Source organism: Mobula birostris, chromosome 9 (assembly GCF_030028105.1).
Source record: "Mobula birostris isolate sMobBir1 chromosome 9, sMobBir1.hap1, whole genome shotgun sequence".
Lineage (NCBI taxonomy): Eukaryota > Metazoa > Chordata > Chondrichthyes > Myliobatiformes > Myliobatidae > Mobula > Mobula birostris.
In genome coordinates this window covers 22,013,119-22,032,387 of record NC_092378.1, presented here as the reverse complement: position 1 = coordinate 22,032,387, position 19,269 = coordinate 22,013,119, and the positions used below count along the sequence as shown (strand labels likewise).

General features: G+C 37.7%; 1 protein-coding gene across 3 annotated transcripts in view; it reads left to right on the top strand.

Moving 5' to 3' along the window:
• The window catches only part of foxp2 (forkhead box P2), a 745,656-nt gene that overhangs the window by 546,487 nt on the left and 179,900 nt on the right, over window positions 1–19,269 (top strand). For all 3 annotated transcript variants that reach the window (XM_072267606.1, XM_072267607.1, XM_072267608.1), the window contains exon 5: window positions 10,468–10,557. In XM_072267606.1, the coding sequence (XP_072123707.1) occupies window positions 10,468–10,557 (90 nt within the window). The remainder of the gene's footprint in view (window positions 1–10,467; window positions 10,558–19,269) is intronic.

Here is a 19,269-nt window from a genome sequence, read left to right as displayed (position 1 = left end):
GGGCTGAATAGCCTAATTCTGCTCCTGTGTTTTATGGTTTATGTCTTATAAGCATTCAAAAATTGGTAATGTGGTTTATGCTGCAAGTCTGATTCACTAATGTATTGATGAAAGGCAGAGGCGGATGGTGGGGTAGCTGTGTGGCCTCGGTCGTAGCAAGGACTAGGCCTCAAGCCACAGTGTTGCCTGTTTACAGCTGCCCAGGAGAGAGGCGTCGAAGTCATTGTGCTGCACCAGAGGTGGTATGGCACGGCATCCAGTCTGGAATCGGTGCTGCCCCCAGTGTTGCTCACAGAAGACAAGCTGTATTGTGTTTGATTTCAGATTACAGCAATATTCATGAACCCAGGGCCTTGGACTAAATATTTTTTTTGTGTGACTGTAGTTTATTGGTATCTATTATGTACTTGCTACCTTATATGTGCAATATGTATCTTGTGCTGTGTGTGACCGTTGCTAATGCGTTCATGCACTTTGACCCCAGAGTAACGTGGTTTCATTTGATTGCATCTCTGGGCATTCACGTATGGTTGAATGACAATTAGACTTGAACTTCAACTTGTATATTCAATAGTCATTGGCCCTGGATATTTTCTATGTGTCTCAGCTTGGTCATAGTCTAGTGTGCTGCACTTTAAAGCTGGAAATGTGTCCACTTAAAAAAGTTTGTGCTAGTGTAGAAGCTTTCAGACATTTGATAAAATATTTTGTTCTTGTGTGTTCTTCTGTGATGCCAATGGATTTAACCTTTCAGTCCTTGTTGGACAGCAATAAAGGGATAACCTAGGTATGGGAGATGTTGGAATGGGATTTCTCAACTTGCTACAATGTTCTGTCAGTGCTACTTGGCAGCAGCTCAATGTGCTTGTTATTCTCTGATTGTTTTTGAGTCCTTGGTATTTCGTGTTCTTGAGCTTTGAACTGCGAGCCAGAAGAAGATTACACCCTAGTTACCTGCAAGCATTTACATATGGTCTCCTATTCCCTGACCCTTGCTTCTGTAATCTATTGCCCAAATGAATTTTACCCTGTTTTTAGAATCTCTAAAATAATCTTATTGTTAAATATATACGTGGTGAATGTACAGAGCTTCCGCTATTCATGCAGTCTGGATTTTATGGAAGAAACTGTATACACATTGGACTTCTATCAGTGATACTAGGAGTTTGGAATTTGCAAGGCAAATTTGGTCACTACTAGGTTGTTAAAATATAGCAGTGGCTCTAGTTTTCGTCATCAGTTTGTTCTTTATAGAATTTCTATTATACAGCCAAAAATGGTTTTGAGGGCAGGAAAATGCCCAGCAAAAAGATAACATGCAGTAGAAATACTTCAAACTGCGAGTTCAGAGGAAAGTAGTGAGTCATCAGACAATCATTGAAAATAGCTATTTTTGGTGTTTAATTCAGATTTTTCTTTAAATTACTTGGGGGGATTGGTTATGATTTTACAATCTGAAAATCAGTTCAATTGGAATAAACTATGCTTTATTGAATTGATTAAAGCTGAAACTTTAACACTATGACACAGCAGTTAGTGCTGCTTATCTCAACTCTGGCAATGGGGTTCAATCCTGACCTTGGATGCCATATGTCATCTAATCCATGGAAAACCATGATTCTGCTTAGTCCCATCAACCTGCACCCATGGGCCCATGGTCCTCCATACTCCTCCTATCCATGTACCTATCCAATTTTCTCTTAAGTTTTGCAATTGACCCCGCATCCACCACTTGCACTGGCAGTTCGTTCTCACCACCCTCTGAAAAAAGATGTTTCCCCACATGTTCCCCTTAAACATTTTAACCCTTAAACCATGACTTCTAGCTCTAGCCGACCCAACCTTAGTGGAAAAAGCCTGCTTGTATTTACTGTATCTATACTACTCATAATTTTGTACGCCTCTATCATATCTCCTCTAATTTTCCTATGCTTCATAGAGTAAAGTTCCTAACCTGTTCAACCTTTCCCCTATAACTCAGGTCTTCGGAACCTGGCAACATCCTTGTAAATCCTCAGTATCTGGCACCATATTCACTCTATTGTATCACATTCAGGCTATAAACCACTGGATGTTTTTCCAAATGTTAATTGAATATTTTTTCATATATAGAGAATAGGTACACGGATTAATCAGGTTTATAAGGGAAGACTATTTCTATCTAATTTGAATGAGTTTTTTGAGGGAGTTAAACACATAGATGAGTGAAGTGCAGTTTCCATTGATTTTAGCAGGGTTGTTGATTAGACCTCGCATAGCGAGCTGATGAATTCACAGATTCCAAAGGAAATAACACCTTGGATCCAGAATTCAGATACAGGAAGCAAAATATAATGTTCTGGTACATTAGAAGTGGCATGGTCTGGTTATTAATCCCCCTTCCATGTAATTATTTAAAAATATACCACCGGAGAAGTGTGAGGTGATACACTTTGGAAGGACAAACTCCAAGGCAGAGTACAAAGTAAATGGTAGGATACTTGGTAGTGTGGAGGAGCAGAGGGATCTGGGGGTACATGTCCACAGATCCCTGAAAGTTGCCTCACAGGTAGATAGGGTAGTTAAGAAAGCTTATGGGGTGTTAGCCTTCATAAGTCGAGGTAATGATGCAGCTCTATTAAATTCTGGTTAGGCCGCACTTGGAGTACTGTGTCTCGTCGCTTCACTATAGGAAGGATGTGGAAGCATTGGAAAGGGTACAGAGGAGATTTACTAGGATGCTGCCTGGTTTAGAAAATATGCATTATGATCAGAGATTAAGGGAGCTAGGGCTTTACTCTTTGGAGAGAAGGAGGATGAGAGGAGACATGATAGAGGTGTACAAGGTAATAAGAGGAATAGATAGAGTGGATAGCCAGTGCCTCTTACCCTGGGCACCACTGCTCGATACAAGAGGACATGGCTTTAAGGTAAGGGGTGGGAAGTTCAAGGGGGATATTAGAGGAAAGTTTTTTAATCAGAGAGTGGTTGGTGTGTGGAATGCACTGCCTGAGTCAGTGGTGGAGACAGATACACTAGTGAAATTTAAAAGACTATTAGACAGGTTTATGGAGGAATTTAAGGTTGGGGGGGGTTTATATGGGAGGCAGGGTTTAAGGGTCAGCACAACATTGTGGGCCAAAGGGCCTGTACCATGCTGTACTATTCTATGTTCTATGTCTGTTTCTTTATCTTGTGCTGTTAAGGATGGTCATGCTCCCTAAAAACCAGCAGATACAAATTCCTGTGCCACCTCTGGGTCACTATGAGTTTTTGAGATTGAAAGGCTGTTTTAAATGGGATTCTCCAGGGCTCATTTCTCAATTACTTGTTTTCGTTATGGTATATATCAATGACTGTATCTTCTCTAGCATACTAACAAAGGTACTTTATTGACCAAAAGGACTTGCCGAGAGCCAGGCGGCATTTCTCTATCGTGTGCTTACTTCACAACTTGTAGCTAGTTCTGCATCTAAGATTGAAGAAGGATCTTGTTCAGAAACGTTGACTGCTCGTTCACTTCCATGGCTGCTGCCTGAACTGCTGAGTTCCTCCAGCATTTTGTGTGTTTTGCTTTTGATTTCCAGCATCTGCAAAATTTCTGGTGTTAGTATACAGAAATATGAAGTAAATAGTCCAACACAAAGAAGTGTAAAGTGTAAAGCTGCACAGGTTGACTGTGTTGTTAAGAAGGCATATGGTGCATTAACCTTTATCAACCGTGGGCTTGAGTTTAAGAGCTGAGAGGTAATGTTACAGCTATATAGGACCCTGGTCAGACCCCACTTGGAATACTGTGCTCAGTTCTGGTCACCTCACTGCAGGAAGGATGTGGAAACTATAGAAAAGGTGCAGAGGAGATTTACAAGGATGTTGTCTGGATTAGGGAGCATGCCTTATGAGAATAGGTTGAGTGAACTGGACTTTTTCTCCTTGGAGTGGCAGAGGATGAGAGGTGACCTGATAGAGGTGTATAAGATGATAAGAGGCATTGATCGTACGGATAATCAGAGGCTTTTTCCCAGGGCTAAAATGGCTAACACGAGAGGGCACAGTTTTAAGGTGCTTGGAAGTAGGTAGAGAGGAGATGTCGGGGTACGAGGGGGAGGTGGGGCATTAGTGGAAGTTAGAGAAGTCGATGTTCATGCCATCAGGTTGGAGGCTACCCAGACGGAATATAAGGTGTAAGGGAACATCGACTTCTCTAACTTCCACTAATACCCCACCTCCCCCTCGTACCCCATCTGTTACTTATTTTTATACACACATTCTTTCTCTCACTCTCCTTTTTCTCCCTCTGTCCCTCTGAATATACCCCTTGCCCATCCTCTGGGTCCCCCCCCCCCCGTCTTTCTTCCCGGACCTCCTGTCCCATGATCCTCTCGTATCCCTTTTGCCAATCACCTGTCCAGCTCTTGGCTCCATCCCTCCCCCTCCTGTCTTCTCCTATCATTTTGGATCTCCCCCTCCCCCTCCAACTTTCAAATTCCTTACTCACTCTTCCTTCAGTTAGTCCTGACGAAAGGTCTCGGCCTGAAACGTCGACTGCGCCTCTTCCTAGAGATGCTGCCTGGCCTGCTGTGTTCACCAGCAACTTTTATGTGTGTTGCTTGAATTTCCAGCATCTGCAGAATTCCTGTTGTTTGCAGAAAAGTATCTGTCATTTTCATGTGTATTTTCAGTTGAATTTTTAAAAAGTTGTTTGGAATTGGGAAACATGAATTAAGTAGCACTAATGCTTGGTGGGTTACTCTTCTCTGGTAGCACACACTAACTGATGTGTTTATTCCAGCTAACTCGTACGTTTCAGGTAAATGAACCAAGGATTGCTCTCAGATAATAGTACAAGAAACTTGACTCAAGAAACTTGATACGTACATAAATCTACAAATTACAAAGGAACTTAAACTTGTTGCTTCTTTGTGCATGCCCTGATCCACCTGTCTATCACAACATGGTGCTTCTTCATGCACAGCACTCTCAATATGTGTTCAGAGGTAACAAAAACATAATAGATTGAATCACTTTAGCAGAACAACTTTAACCATTCCTACCCCAACATTTTTAAAGAAAGATCATATATGACAAAAGCAATAAATGTTAACAGCATTGTTATCAGAATCTAGGATTAAACCAATTTCTGAAGCTAACTATGAAATGTTAACATTATGAAAGGTGAAGAATACAAATAAATTGGAACTTGGATTTAAACATCTGCAATAAATTGTGAATCTTAAGATGATTTGTGAAGTAGCTTTGTTTTTTTTTGTGCAGTTTACTTTCCTGCCTATCAGTGCTCAATCACAGCAGAAAATTAAAACTGATAATTCTGTCAAGGGGTTTGAGAGACATGCAATCATATTTAGATTGATAGTTTGTGTGAAGTGTAAAAATTCATAGAAGAATGAGAAAGATAAGGGAAAATATTGCAACAGCTTCTTTTCTGAGCATGCCTTAGCGTAAGCATCAAACTTGTTACAGCTTTAAACATTTAGATCTAAACATGTGGCATGTCATAGAATTTGTTTTCTCTCTCTCGCTGCTGTCGAGCTATCCATGATGTTGACAAAAGTTGCTGTCAACAGAGTTGGAGCTGTTCCAACTGACATGTTCTAGCTGAACACCAGTGTAGAATAGATACTGTTGCTGGCAGATGGGGATAGAGGGTAGAGTGCTGTAATCTTACAGTATTTAGCTAATGGCATGTGACTTCATACTGGATTATATTCTCTGATCATTCTAGAATGTAAAACTATTCTAGAGGAAGTATTATTCCCTTTCATAGACTGTACCAAGGGCAATGCTCATTTCATGTATGTCCACTTGTTATCTGAGCAAAAATACCTCTCATTTATCTTGTTGCATCTTATCTTAGTTGGAGCATGTGTATCCCATAAAGACCGTCGATCCTGCTTTGCAATGTATCGCTCATTTAGCATTTAAAGAAAATTATTTCAGCTGTCTTGAAAGATTTATTTTTTCACCATCAATTGTAAATCATATATTTTGTGCTAAATTCAGCTTTATTATTAGGAGTATATTCTGTAGTTGTTGTGAAGCTGGTGCTGCACTAGGGATTGAAACAAATAGATTATCTCTTCGGTTAAAAAAAGTAAGTTCCAAGCCATTCTGTTTTTTTTCCATTACTGTGTATAAGTCCAAATGTCCTGACTTCCATTTCACGGAATTTTGATATTCATTTACCTCATTTAAGCCACTCAGTGAACATTATACGCACTGCACAGGAATTCAACTTATTTTGTTAAAAATCAATGCTTACTGTGATGATTGAATTCCTTAATATTCTGGGGTACAGCACCTAATGTGAGTAATTTTTGTTTGTTTGCTGTGCAGTGTAGATTTAGTGGATAAATTATTAGTGAATTCAAACAAAGAGGTAAGCACCAACTTGTGGTAAATTTTCTTTCAGACTGGCTATTTGGAAAGAGTACTTAGCTTGTCAATGTGCACCAGGGAGTACCTGTGTAAACATTCGTGTTTCTCCCTGTTCCTCATAACAGTTTCTTGTATTGCATTTCTTCTGACCTTGCTATCTGAAACCAATTACAGGAGATCCATTTGGGCTGCATCTGTTTTCATAAGAAGCCTGGGCTGCAGTGTTTTTCTCAGAGATGAATATCAACATCAAATATGCTTCTGAGTGCCTCATTATTTATGTTTGAGAGAGGGAGAGATTTCGTAGCCTTCAGCTGAGCTCTCGAGAATGTGTCGTACTGTGCTGTTTATACATTGAAGATATTAATGGGTGTAGATGTCATTTTTCATTTTAAAGTCTGAAATGTGACATGCTGATAGGTTAAACAGCCATATTTTTTCAGTTACAGTTATAAGCGGCATCTTACTTCCAGAATACTATGTTCCTTTTCATTTATAGTAATTAAAAAAGATCATAATTTAATTTTTAAAAAATATTTTACATTTGATACTGCAGAAGTGGTAAGTAATAACTTTACTCACAAATCAAAGTGGTTTCTAAGCAATAGAAGTATCACAATTGGCAAAAAAAACACAAAAGTATAGACTCAAACAAAGTTTTTTTAAAATTTCCATTGCTTAAATCACTTTAACTCAACAAATTCTGCCAATATGATCTGCAAGCACATTTGTGTTTACACATATTTACATCATGAGTAATCCGACAGAAATAATTCTGGAATCATATCTCAAGTGCATGTAATGTCTTTAGAAATTATGCTTAAGTATTTAATGCAAAATGTAATATAAAAAATTTAAAGGAGTAAAGGATTGGGCATGCAAAAGGGCTTCAGAGCTCAGATAAAGTTAATTGTTCAAAATAGTTATTTTTGAAAAAACTTCAGCTTTACAAAAAATATTTTAGTAGCTATATAAGTAACAGTGATTAAATTCAATATAATTGCATACATGTATCAGGTGTTATGCTACAGTAATTTTTATTTTTGTTAGGAATATGTATTTCATTTCCTGGAACATAATAGAGAATTTGAATTCAGGCAGATTTTTTTTTGAAGAGCAGCTCTAAGATCCTGGCTTAAGTCTGTTAAAGTGTTACACTGGCAGTTAAGAACATGATATACTGTACATGTACATAATCTAAATGAAATAGATACCACATATACAATAGTGTATCAAAGTTACCTTGGATAATTTCAAACATCAGATTTACTAAATTAAATATAAATGGGCAATTAACAATATACAGTAGCAGGTAAAATTAATTCTGTTAGAATAACTGAAACAACTTCTGGATGAAATTTGTGAATGTAGCATATTTGTATTCAATTACACAGAGCATGATGAGCACTGCAAACTTCTGTGGAAACAATATTAAGAGGATTATTTGAAAAGTTGGAGGAATCATTGTTGTTATCTGCTTCTTGACACAAATTACTGTTCTATGTCTCCTTGTTTCTCCTGGCCATTCTCTAATAGCATTAGTTTGTTCAGAATTTCAGCTTATGTTTTGAAGTTGAATCCCTTTTGTTCGTTACTTTGGTTTACTTGATCAGCAAACACATTAGCAGGTGTCACAGGCCTAAATACGGGATTTTTCTTATTTCACTAAGCACATATTTATTGACCTACATCAGAAATTCTTGCTTGTATTTCTTTTCCAAGAATTCTTACCAATATATTTTGTATTTTACTCAATAGAACTTTCATTGGTTTGTGAATATTGCCAGATACTAAAATAAAACATAAAATTGAAACTTAATAAAATTAATTTCTCCTTAGTTTTCAAACATACTCTGTAGTTCAATGAGATATAAATTAATGTACTTCAAATATTCAAAAAGAGGTTTGTTAGTATCTATAATGAGAAAAGACAGGTTAATATTTTGAATGTAACCCCTTGATGGGTCTTAATTTATAGTTTTATATTTTCAGCAGTTTTAAACTTTCAGTAGGATTACCATGCAACGGTACGTTGTAATCTTTTTTTCAAAGGTTGTTCAAAGCTCTTACAGAACTAAAAATTGTTGTGTTCTGAAAAATAAGTAAAATGTTATAACGTGAAGCAGTCATGGCAGTTCAGTTTATTATAAAGAATGTATTTGTCATATATCAAGTCTTGTTATGCTATATACACAGAAAACCACATACAGTATCTGATGTGCAGGATTTCTCTAAGTGTGGAACCTTCTAATTTCTCATCTTTTTGCCTCTGAAGAAGTACTACTGACAAAACTTTAGAGTTAACTGAAAAAACAAAATAGCTTAAACATTGTTAAACATGTCATGCATATAGTTGAAGTTGAACTTTACAAAGTATCAGACTTTTAGGGGGAAAAAAGAGGAAACCATAGTGATATAATAATATTGTGCAAAAGTCTCCAAATGTTAAGAATATGCCTGGCAAATTGTTACCAGAGCTTTCTATGGCTAGACAAATCAATGTTGTTAAGAGATGGTGCTTCTGCACTCAGTTTGTTTACTTTGGTTTTGTGCGTCTGCCTGCCTTCTCAAAAAAACTTGCTTGGAGCCAGACTGTAGCAGCCCTTTCTGTCTTTTCATAATTGATCAGGGGATGACTGGCTTCCCTGAGGGTTAAGACGTGGCAACTTTTTTCTGTTTGCTCAGCATCTCAATGCTGTAGTTCAAACATTGTTCACACCAGCTGGCAGTGTAATGCCATATGCACATCCTGTCAAAGCAACTGTTGTCATGGATACTAGAAAGTACTAGAAAACCAACCCCTTGATTCTAATCAAAAATGTACTTTACCCCATCAGAGGTGAATCGGATGTTTTTTGAAAGCAGATTGATCAAGTGAATCTTTACTCTGTGCACCTAAATTTTTTATCACACATCATGTGCTAACGATTTTGTTTTTGATGACTCCATGGATCTCTGCCTACCAAGACATTTTCCTGGAGTCTATTTCAAGGAATTTTTGATGGGCAGTACCTGTTCTTTGCTTATAATGCCAATAGGTTGATTCCTGTGCAGAAATCAACTTCATAATGTTTTTGCCTTTCACATTTGTTTTTACAATGCAACATCATGTCAGTGTAACTCAGTAATTCAATATTTTGTGTGCTGGTACTTTTTTTGGGTTGGTGCCTGGTTATTGTTATTAAATTTAGTGTATTTGAAATGACCAGAACCTTTACACAAGGTATAATTTCTGGTGACACATTTCGATTAATTTGTTAAATCTGACTGGAAAAATTAACCAGTAAAGGAAATGATCACATGAGCATTCTAAGTTAATGTTTTTAAAATCACAGGTGGTGCAAGGGGGTACATTTCACCTAAAACATATATTTAATCACCAGTGACAAGCACCAGTAAAATAATCAACGGTGCTTTAATTTGTTACCATGTCCCTTCTTTTTCATCATTAAAATGAAGACTCTAGTTTTCATATTGTAAGCATTTTCCCTGCCTGCAATCTACAGTACAGAATCCCCGTTAATCCACTTCCAAGATATCTGATGTTGATTTGTCAATTTTAATTACAGCTTCCAGTAACATTTGAAGTCTTGCGCTTCTGCACCAAAATGATATTATGAATATGCAAATCTATGGTAATAAGAGGGGGAGGGGGTCATTTCTGTTGAACACACACACAGTGGATGAATCCCTAGTGGAAACAAGTCTATTGATGCAGTTTACATCAGTTTGTAATGTACTATAAGATTTGCTCTTCCGGTAGCGTTCTGCAGAAACTCCTAACTGCATATGTTACAGTTTCATGGTCAGCTACGAGATTAAAACAAAACGTGCAAATCTAGTTACATGAAATATTTGTATGTGTTGTAACAGCAAAGAAAAAGTAACCAATGTAGTACAAACTGATGATTATTATTCAGAGAAAATAAACACTGAAGAACAAAGTACTGTGCTTTGAGAAAAGGTGGACCATAACACAATAACATTTCATTTTATGTGCATCCTGAATTACCATGACTTTGGTAATAGAATTGAGATCACAGCTTAAGGAAACAAACTTTATGAATAATAATGTTTTTTTTTGGCTTGCAGGCACTACAAGCAGCAAGACAGCTTCTTCTTCAGCAGCAAACCAGTGGTCTGAAATCTCCAAAGGGAAACGACAAACAGCGAACATTGCAGGTCAGCAGGCAAGATTACTGATCTTTTGTAGCAACAATAATTGAAAATCTTCAGAAACTTGAGCTCTTTTTTTCAGAAAAGTGATTATATTCTAGTGCATAGACAAAAATGGTAGGCTGGGATTCAGATCATTGGCCCTGCCTATGATTTCTTGAAAGAGGTTATAGTTTCAGCATGATTTTTAAAACTCCATTTGATTAAGTAGGCTACAATCATTACTTGAATTGTGGGGTAGAGAGGGTGGAGATAAGCTGGTTGCTAAATGATTTGATTTGTGCATAGCATAAATAACATAACAGTATTTTTGATCCCAAGTATTTATAAATTGAATGACAAGAAAATACCTTCAGTATAAAAGACATATAACATGAGAATTCATAGTGATAGATGAGAATTAAAATCAACTTCCACCATTCACCAAGCATTTATTCTTTGGCTGATGTTGTCGAATGATATTGAATATATCACCTGCCTGTGGAGTTTTGACCTCCCTGAAAGGGGAGGGGGGCAGAGTGACAATCTTTGCTTATTCATCACTGCAGATTTCTTGGATTCTTTTCGGCTATTGAAATAAAATTAGCTTTGAAATCAAAGGGAAGAAGTCTGGCTGAATTACATCATGGTACCCTCACCATGCCACTATTCCTGCAGGTCTTTTAAAACCATGTTTACAATGACTGACATTCTGTGTAGAAGCAATTTCTATGGTTGTTCTTTCAGAGATGAAACTATAAGGTTCATGCTTGTGATTGTACTATTACACAGAGTTTTACAGGGAGGAGATAGCTTTGCATGTTTCAGTTCTTGGTGCGTGTTCAAGTTGAATCATTTTTCCTGTTTACTTGGAAACACAGGAACTTTGTTGACCCTGTAAAACACCAATCAAAACATAGTTTTCTATTGTGTTGCATCAAGGCAAGAATAGAAGAAATACTCACTGTCTTACCAAAATATGGCCCTTTCCACTTATTATGACAATTTCCTCAACTTGTTCCGTTTTAAATTATATCAGCAATTAGCATATTTTCAACCTTATTTTTAGGCTTAAATTGCAGTGTGAGAATATGCACTCCTCTCAGCTAATTAGTGCTATCAAGGAACAGTAGGTTAGCTCATTAGTACCATGTGCATTTAATTAGTGAAGATAAAATTGGAGTTAACTCATAGTTAATATTTTCACAGAGAGCTGCAATGCCAACACCTTCATTTGGAATCACACCCCTGCATAACTAATTATGGTCTGATGACTTATAGGATGCGTGTTTAGAGGGATTACCAAACTGTTGACAGAATTGTTTAGGGAAATGTGTGTGATTGTTTCTGCAGTGAAAATGATGGATTAAATAGGTAATTTGTTTGATTACTGTACTTAAACCGGAATTGAAATTGCTGGTTAAACATTAAATAAAACCAAAAAGATGTAGTAATTGCGATTTTCATATATTTTGTGCAGAAGAATTGATTCTTGGATCTTAACAAATGAATGTTTGATGGCACATTTGAGCAAGTGGTCAATGACTTGCTTCAGAGGGCTTCTAATTGGAAGAAAAGCAGCAACTAAGATACTTAAACACCTGAGACTTACAGACTAGATAGTCCTCATTCTGACAAGTCAGCATATACAAGTATCTTCATAATATTTGGCCCTCAGGATCACAAATTTATAGTGTGAGTTTTGACTATGAGTATCTATCTACAAAAACAACTTACTATGTTGACTTTAATTGAAAAAATGTTTGAGGACACTTCATACGAATATTGCCAAGCAAAATTTGTTACAAACATATAAAGAGTGTGCAATCAACAAGATTGATAATAAGGAGCATATTAATGGAGAAAATAAACCTGAAAAGAGAGAGAAGCTTGCAAAGGGAATTCTTAGTCCAGGCCTCAATACAAAGGCATGGCCAGCAGAGGTGAAATTGGGGAGCCTGCTGATGGAGCACAGGTGTCAATTTGCTCAGCTCCAGGCAGCTCCAGAAGGATGTTGAATGAAGACCTGCCTCATTGTTTTTTGCTGTTTGTCTGTTTTTGGAGCCAGTCCTCAATGTTTGAGAGTTTAGAGGAAGCGAAGAGAAATAGAGAGTAGTGATACCAAGATGGAGTTGGATATTGCCAGTCTCAATGTGGAATTGCATTATGTTTTTGGACGATGTAGTGATCCTTACTGGAACAGTAGAATTGAATTCCACTGGGATACTTCCATAATTGAATATCTTGTTAGTAATGAGTCTTCAAACAGCATATGGATAATTGCTCTTGAGAATAGTAATTATGTGCTCTTGTGTTCCAGAAGGCTTCTTATAAGTAAGTAAGTACCATCTCCTACAAATAACATTCAATAGCTACTTTATTAGGTACCTAATAAAATGGCCATTGAGTGCATGTTTGTGGTCTTCTGTTGCTGTGGCCCATCCACTTCAAGGTTTGATGTGCATTCAGAGGTGTACTTCTGCACATCACTGTTGTAACACATGGTTACTTGAGTTTCTATCACCTTTCTGACAGCTTCTCCTCTGGTCTCTCTCATTAGCAAAGTGGTTCCATGCACAGAACTGCTGCTCACTGGATGTTTCTCTGTTTTTCACACCATTCTCTGCAAACTCTAGAGACTGGTGTGCATGAAAATCCCAGGAGATCAGCAGTTTTTGAGATACCCAAACCGCCAATAGTCATTCCACAAAGTCACTTAAATCACATTTCTTCTCCATTCTGATGTTTGGTTTGAACCATAACTGAACCTCTGGATCATATATGATTGTTTTTATGCATTGAGTTGCTGCCACATGATTGGTTGATTAGATATTAGCATTAACGAACAGGTATACGGGTGTACCTAATAAAGTTGCTCCTGAATGTATATCCTCGCCTTGACATGAGTTAAGCTTTTATATCTTAGGTATATATAACTAACAAACTCCATTGACTTTTGTTATGCACTCGACATATCCTGATTCTTCATAAGATCTAATTTCACTCAGAGAATACTCAAATGTTCTCTTTAGGTCTCTTTTGAAGTTTATAATCGTAACCAATTAGTATTTAGCTAAATAGTTTAACAAAGCTATAGATGTAATATAAAGCAGAACATTTAATTCTTCAGGTGGACAAAAATAATATTTAAAGCTGCCGCAATTCTAAAGTTTACAAACCCTTTGTATGTACCTCCCAAATGTGTATATATAGACAGAAACAGTGTATGTTTCTCTGGAGTGTGCAACCAGGACTTTGAATTTAAGAAGAATTGTTGCTAATCTACAGGAGGAATCAATCCAAGAGCACTGTACAAGATTGAATTACTCCCTTTTCTGTCCTATAACTGGCTGACATTCAATATTATAGTAAACTACCTTTGTTCTTTATACTGATTTCTTTTTGTCATACTTTTGACTTTGTTTTCCTTCATAACTACATATAAGAGTGCATTTTGATTCAATATGAAGCAAGTTGGCAGGAACGAGAAAACTAGCTCCCTCCTTCCCCAAGATAAATTTGAAGAAAATCAGGGTACTGCCTGGACACTTTTATAAAAATAAATGTATTTCTCATATAGAAAAAGTCTTTTTTTCTACTGTTGCTTTTGAGTTCATAAAGTAGGCTCCAAAGGTAAATTATTCAACTTACTTGCTTTTAGCCTACTGTAGAGAGCCTTTTTCCATCATTACGTATTTAGAGAACAAAGTTACATGTATCATGATGTCCCATGTAATATCTCAGTTTTAAGGTATCTGCCCAGAACTTAATGCAGATGTGGAAAGCAGTGGCTTTCAATGTAACAAACCACAAAATGATGTTAGTCCTTATAATTTATTGTTGTTATAGGAATATTGAATATATATGGTTTGAACTTGCAAGGATCTGAATTTTCCTTGAGGGAGAGAAACAGTGGAAGTTTCCATTTTTCAAACTGGAAAAATTGAATTGGATTTTAAATTCTCAGTGCCTTGCAAGTGTTGTGATTCTATAGCACACAGAGAAACTGGATATAAGAGCAGAGCATCTCCTGGTAGCATTTTAACACAATTAGTACTTTACAATACATTTTTATATATTTTCTAACCAATTAGTAAATTGGCATGGTTAACATCTACCTGAGACTGTTTCAATTCCAGCAGGATGATCCTAAACCCTCATTTTCTGGGGACTATTATCTAATCAGGAATAAATTACCTTATTATCCAATAAGGTAATATTTTCCTGGGACAATCAATCCCTTCAGATGAGTCAGCACATGAAGGATAGTTCTTATAGTTGAGCATATCTACCAGCAACCTCTTCATGGAGGACGGATGTTGAAATCAAGAGGTTGAAACTGTTAGGCTAGGCACAGTAGCATTGTACACTAGCTCCCTTCCAAACCCTTACTCAGTTCAGAATCATGTCAGCTGGAATCTGCAAATTAAAGCAAATGACATCTCTCTTGCCAGATGTTTTAATTGAGGAAAGCAGAGAATGAAGAGAGAGTGATCAGGGAGAATTGAGGACAGGAGAACAGAGGAAACAGTGCAGGTATTAGAAAGGGAAAATTCACAATGGGATGATCAGCAGCTTAGTCATAGTCATAGTCATACTTTATTGATCCTGGGGTCCCAGGGGAAATTGGTTTTCATTACAGTTGCACCATACATAGTTAAATAGTAATATGTAAATTATGCCAGGAAATGTCCAGGACCAGCCTATTGGCTCAGGGTGTCTGACCCTCCAGGGGAGGAGTTGTAAAGTTTGATGGCCACAGGCAGGAATGACTTCCTATGATGCTCTGTGTTGCATCTCGGTGGAATGAGTCTCTGGCTGAATGTACTCCTGTGCCCAACCAGTACATTATGTAGTGGATGGGAGACATTGTCCAAGATGCATGCAACTTGGACAGCATCCTCTTTTCAGACAGCACCATCAGAGAGTCCAGTTCCAGTGTGGGAGGGGACTGAATGTCAGAATGAGGGAAACAGAATCAAAGTGTGGAGGATGTGATCAGAATGAGAATGGATAAGGAGAGAAAAGAGATCAAAGTAAAGGTGATCAGGAATCCAATGGAAGAGGAGAATCACAGCTCAGTAGATGGATTCTGCATTGGGTGGGTGGGTCAGAGGGTTGGTGTGAAGGGGTCAGGATCAGCACAGGGAATTGGAGGGATAGGAACAGAATGGGGTGGAAGATCAGAGTGACAAGGGATGGGGGTTTGGGGTGGACAGCATCAGAACGATGAGGGAGAATTTCAGTATTCAGGGTATCCAGGAGTGTTCAAGAATGAGACTAGTATGGGACAGAGAATCAGAGTGATGAGTGTGGTATTGGTATTTCCACCTTTATTTCTTTCAGTTCAATGTGCTTTAGATACCATTCATTTCAGCTCTGTGAAATTATGGCTGCCATGTCTAATGACTTAAGTGTTATTTCCTACTTATGGACAAAATTGATTTATGGAAGTCAGTGGAAATGGAACCTGTTTGTTGCCTAGGGATAACCAGCACTTGCGCACTTGCATTACAGTATTGCAGCAGTGATGTAACTTATACATAAGTTAATGTCATGGCTGGTTGTTCAGTAAACTTTGGTGCATAAGAACATTATATGGACTGAGAATTAAATATCAGCTTACCATTGTGTGCACTATCACAGATACTCTTCATTTCCATAATTATCACGTAGTATGCAACACAATTTCCTTCCTATTTGCTGGTTTCCATAGAATTGTTGCTTTTGGTAGGTAGGTATTCACAGATTGGCTTTTGTTTTCCTTATGTCACAGCAGTTTGTTTCATTTTGTAGGAATGTCAAAGGTGCTATTAAAATGCATGTTTCCTTTTCTTTCAGAATAGCAGAGCATAAGCAGAACTCACAATGATCTAATGGATCAGAATTCCAATGTTCAGATCTGACATGCAGATTTGCAGTTTTATTTTGCCAAATTAACTCTGTTACACATGCACCATGATCAAAAAGTCCCAATGAAGCATGTAAGAAAGTAGTTGTGAGGTATCCGTAATTATCCAGAGATGTTAGTTGCATATGTCCCTGCAAGTAATTCCTTCCCCTCAGTTGCCAGTGTATTCTTTGCCTGCCTTGTCTGGTGCTTTCCTGGAAGTCTAACAACATGTACACACATTTTAAAATTCCTAAAGGCATAGACCATAAGACATCGGAATAGAATTAAAGAGTTTGGCCCTTTGAGTCTGCTCCGCCATTCCAATGTGACTGATTTATTATTCCTCTCAACCATATTCTTCTGCCTTCCCCCTGTAACCTTTGACACCCTTACTAATCAAGAACCTATCAACTTCTGCTTTAAATATACCCAATGACTTGGCCTCCTCAGCTGTCTGTAGCAGTGAATTCCACCGATTCACCACTCTCTGTCTAAACAAAGCCATGATAGTAACACTTATAATTGAGTGGTTCAGATTCAAATCAGTATAGCCTAATGCGCTTATGTTGAATGCGGAAGTCACTGGGTTGGAGCTAGCTTTGTAACGCAATGCAAATTTTGCCAGCTTTCACCCACATTTTAATACTCAGCTTTTTATCTTAGGTGAGTATATTTTGAGATATGTTACTCCTTAGAATGCCATTGTGTTTGGAGAAATTTTAATTCTGAAAGGTGGTACTCCTTGAGATGTCATTCTATCCGGAAATATTATAGCTCAGCAACCATTTATGGTCCAACTGTTCAAATGATCTTGTATGGCTGTGAAGCATTCAGTGAATCACTACACCAGAAGTGTTCAAAAGTTCATTTACAATTAAAATATTTGCAATTTAAGAACTTTTCCTTGAAATAGCCCTTGAACCTGCTCCTCTCTAAGATGATGGGAAAACATCTACCCGAATTCCATCTTTCTGCATAATTGGCATATTCTATCAGTTCCTTAGTGTTCAAGCATCTATGGCCATTGGAGTTAAATATGCTAAGCAAGCGAACATCCTGCAGAGACAAAGTTCAACAAAATCCAAAGTAATTTGTTGACCAACCCTGAACTTTCGAATGTACATTGCAAGTCCATTCCCTGTGGAGAGGAAAATGAGCAAGTGTTAAAGAGGAGACAACAGTCTCATAGTGATTCAAAGAATAAATCAATAACATTGGAGAGAATTGTGAAAAATTTGGAAAAGTTATGCAACTTTTAATAGTAAAATGATAAGACATGAATACATATATATACACATATATTATATATTCTTCAGATATATACTTCATATATATCCTTGTGTGTGTGTGTGTGTGTGTGTGTGTGTGTGTATATATCCTTCAGAGATATATGTATTTACTGTATGTATCTCTGAAGAAAACCAGTAGTTAACAGTGGATGTACAAATTACTACTGACACGTGGAAATGTTAGCAAGAATGTAATAAGTAAGGGAGTAGTAGAAGTGAAAATTGCAGGGTTATCCAAATTACATTATACATGTCATGATGGGAGAACAAGACGGAGAATTTTCTTAGATAATATTAATTCACTATATACTACAATTGTTTTGGAACAAAGAATTGGCCCTTGAAGGATAAAAAGGTATCAGCACTGTTGACCTTCACTGTGCTAGGTATCCTGCCTTTTGGGCTACGTGGTGCACCTTTCTCAATTCCAGAAGTATTCTGTTGGAGATCAGCCCGGGACTTGATCTTTTTGTTGGTTGCCCATGTCAGGAAAATTATACAGGAACGTGAGTGTTCAGTACTGATAATGTGTGGAACAGCTAATTTCCGATTTAAATACAATGTATCCCATGACAGCTGGCAATCTTTCTCTGTCTCTGTGTGCCTGTTTCTTTCTTTCTTCTTTCCTTCTCTCTCTCTCTCTCTCTCACACACACACATACCCCGCCCACCCTTCTTTCCCTTTCTCTTTTCTCCCTTTCTTTCACTCCTTCTGCCTCTTTCACAGCCCTCTCCCTTCCTCATCCCCTCTCTTTCCTCCCAGTATCTCTCTCCATCTCATCTTTCTCCTTCCCTTGTTCACTTTCTCTTTCTATTCATTTCACTCTCCTCACCTCTTCTTTTGCCTCTCGCTTCTCCCCCACGTTCCATTTTCCCTGTCCCTCATCCTAACTTCACAACCACTGCTCAACCCAACCTCTCTTTATCTCTCCATTCCCCATTCCCTCTCCACCTGCAGCAGGAACCACTGATTAAATGTAAATTATTGACTATCTGTTTGGTCTTGGCATTAAACTTGTCAGGTGTCAGTAATAGACAATGAATTGTTAACTGCTTCTGTGAAGTTGTTGTGTATGGGGGCTGTGGCGCCCAAGACTAGTTGTAATGCAGTACTTTTTATTATGGGTATGCCCTAAACCTCATAGTGTGGTATTGCCTGAGAGGTTCGTGCTCCATGCTGGGAGAAGTGGGGTGAGCCTGTAAGATAAATTTTCCGTTTCTCTTTGCAATGAGCTGGGAATGGGTAATAATCTCCACTGGCTGTACAATCCTCGGCATTTGCTCTTTCCAACCCCAGGAGTCATCCTTTGGCCTGAACAAATGGTAAAAGAAACCCATACCAATCCTGAATGAGAGAGCCAGCCTCTGGAATGAGACTGAGGTTTATTATCACGGACATATAACTTGAAAGTTATTGTTTTGTGGCTGGAGTATATTGCAACTTATCAAAGTTGCTATGATGAGTTACAAAGATAAATAAATAGTGCAAAAGATGAATAATGAGTAGTGTTTGTGGTTTCACAGACTATTCAGAAATCTAATGGCGGAGGAGAAGAA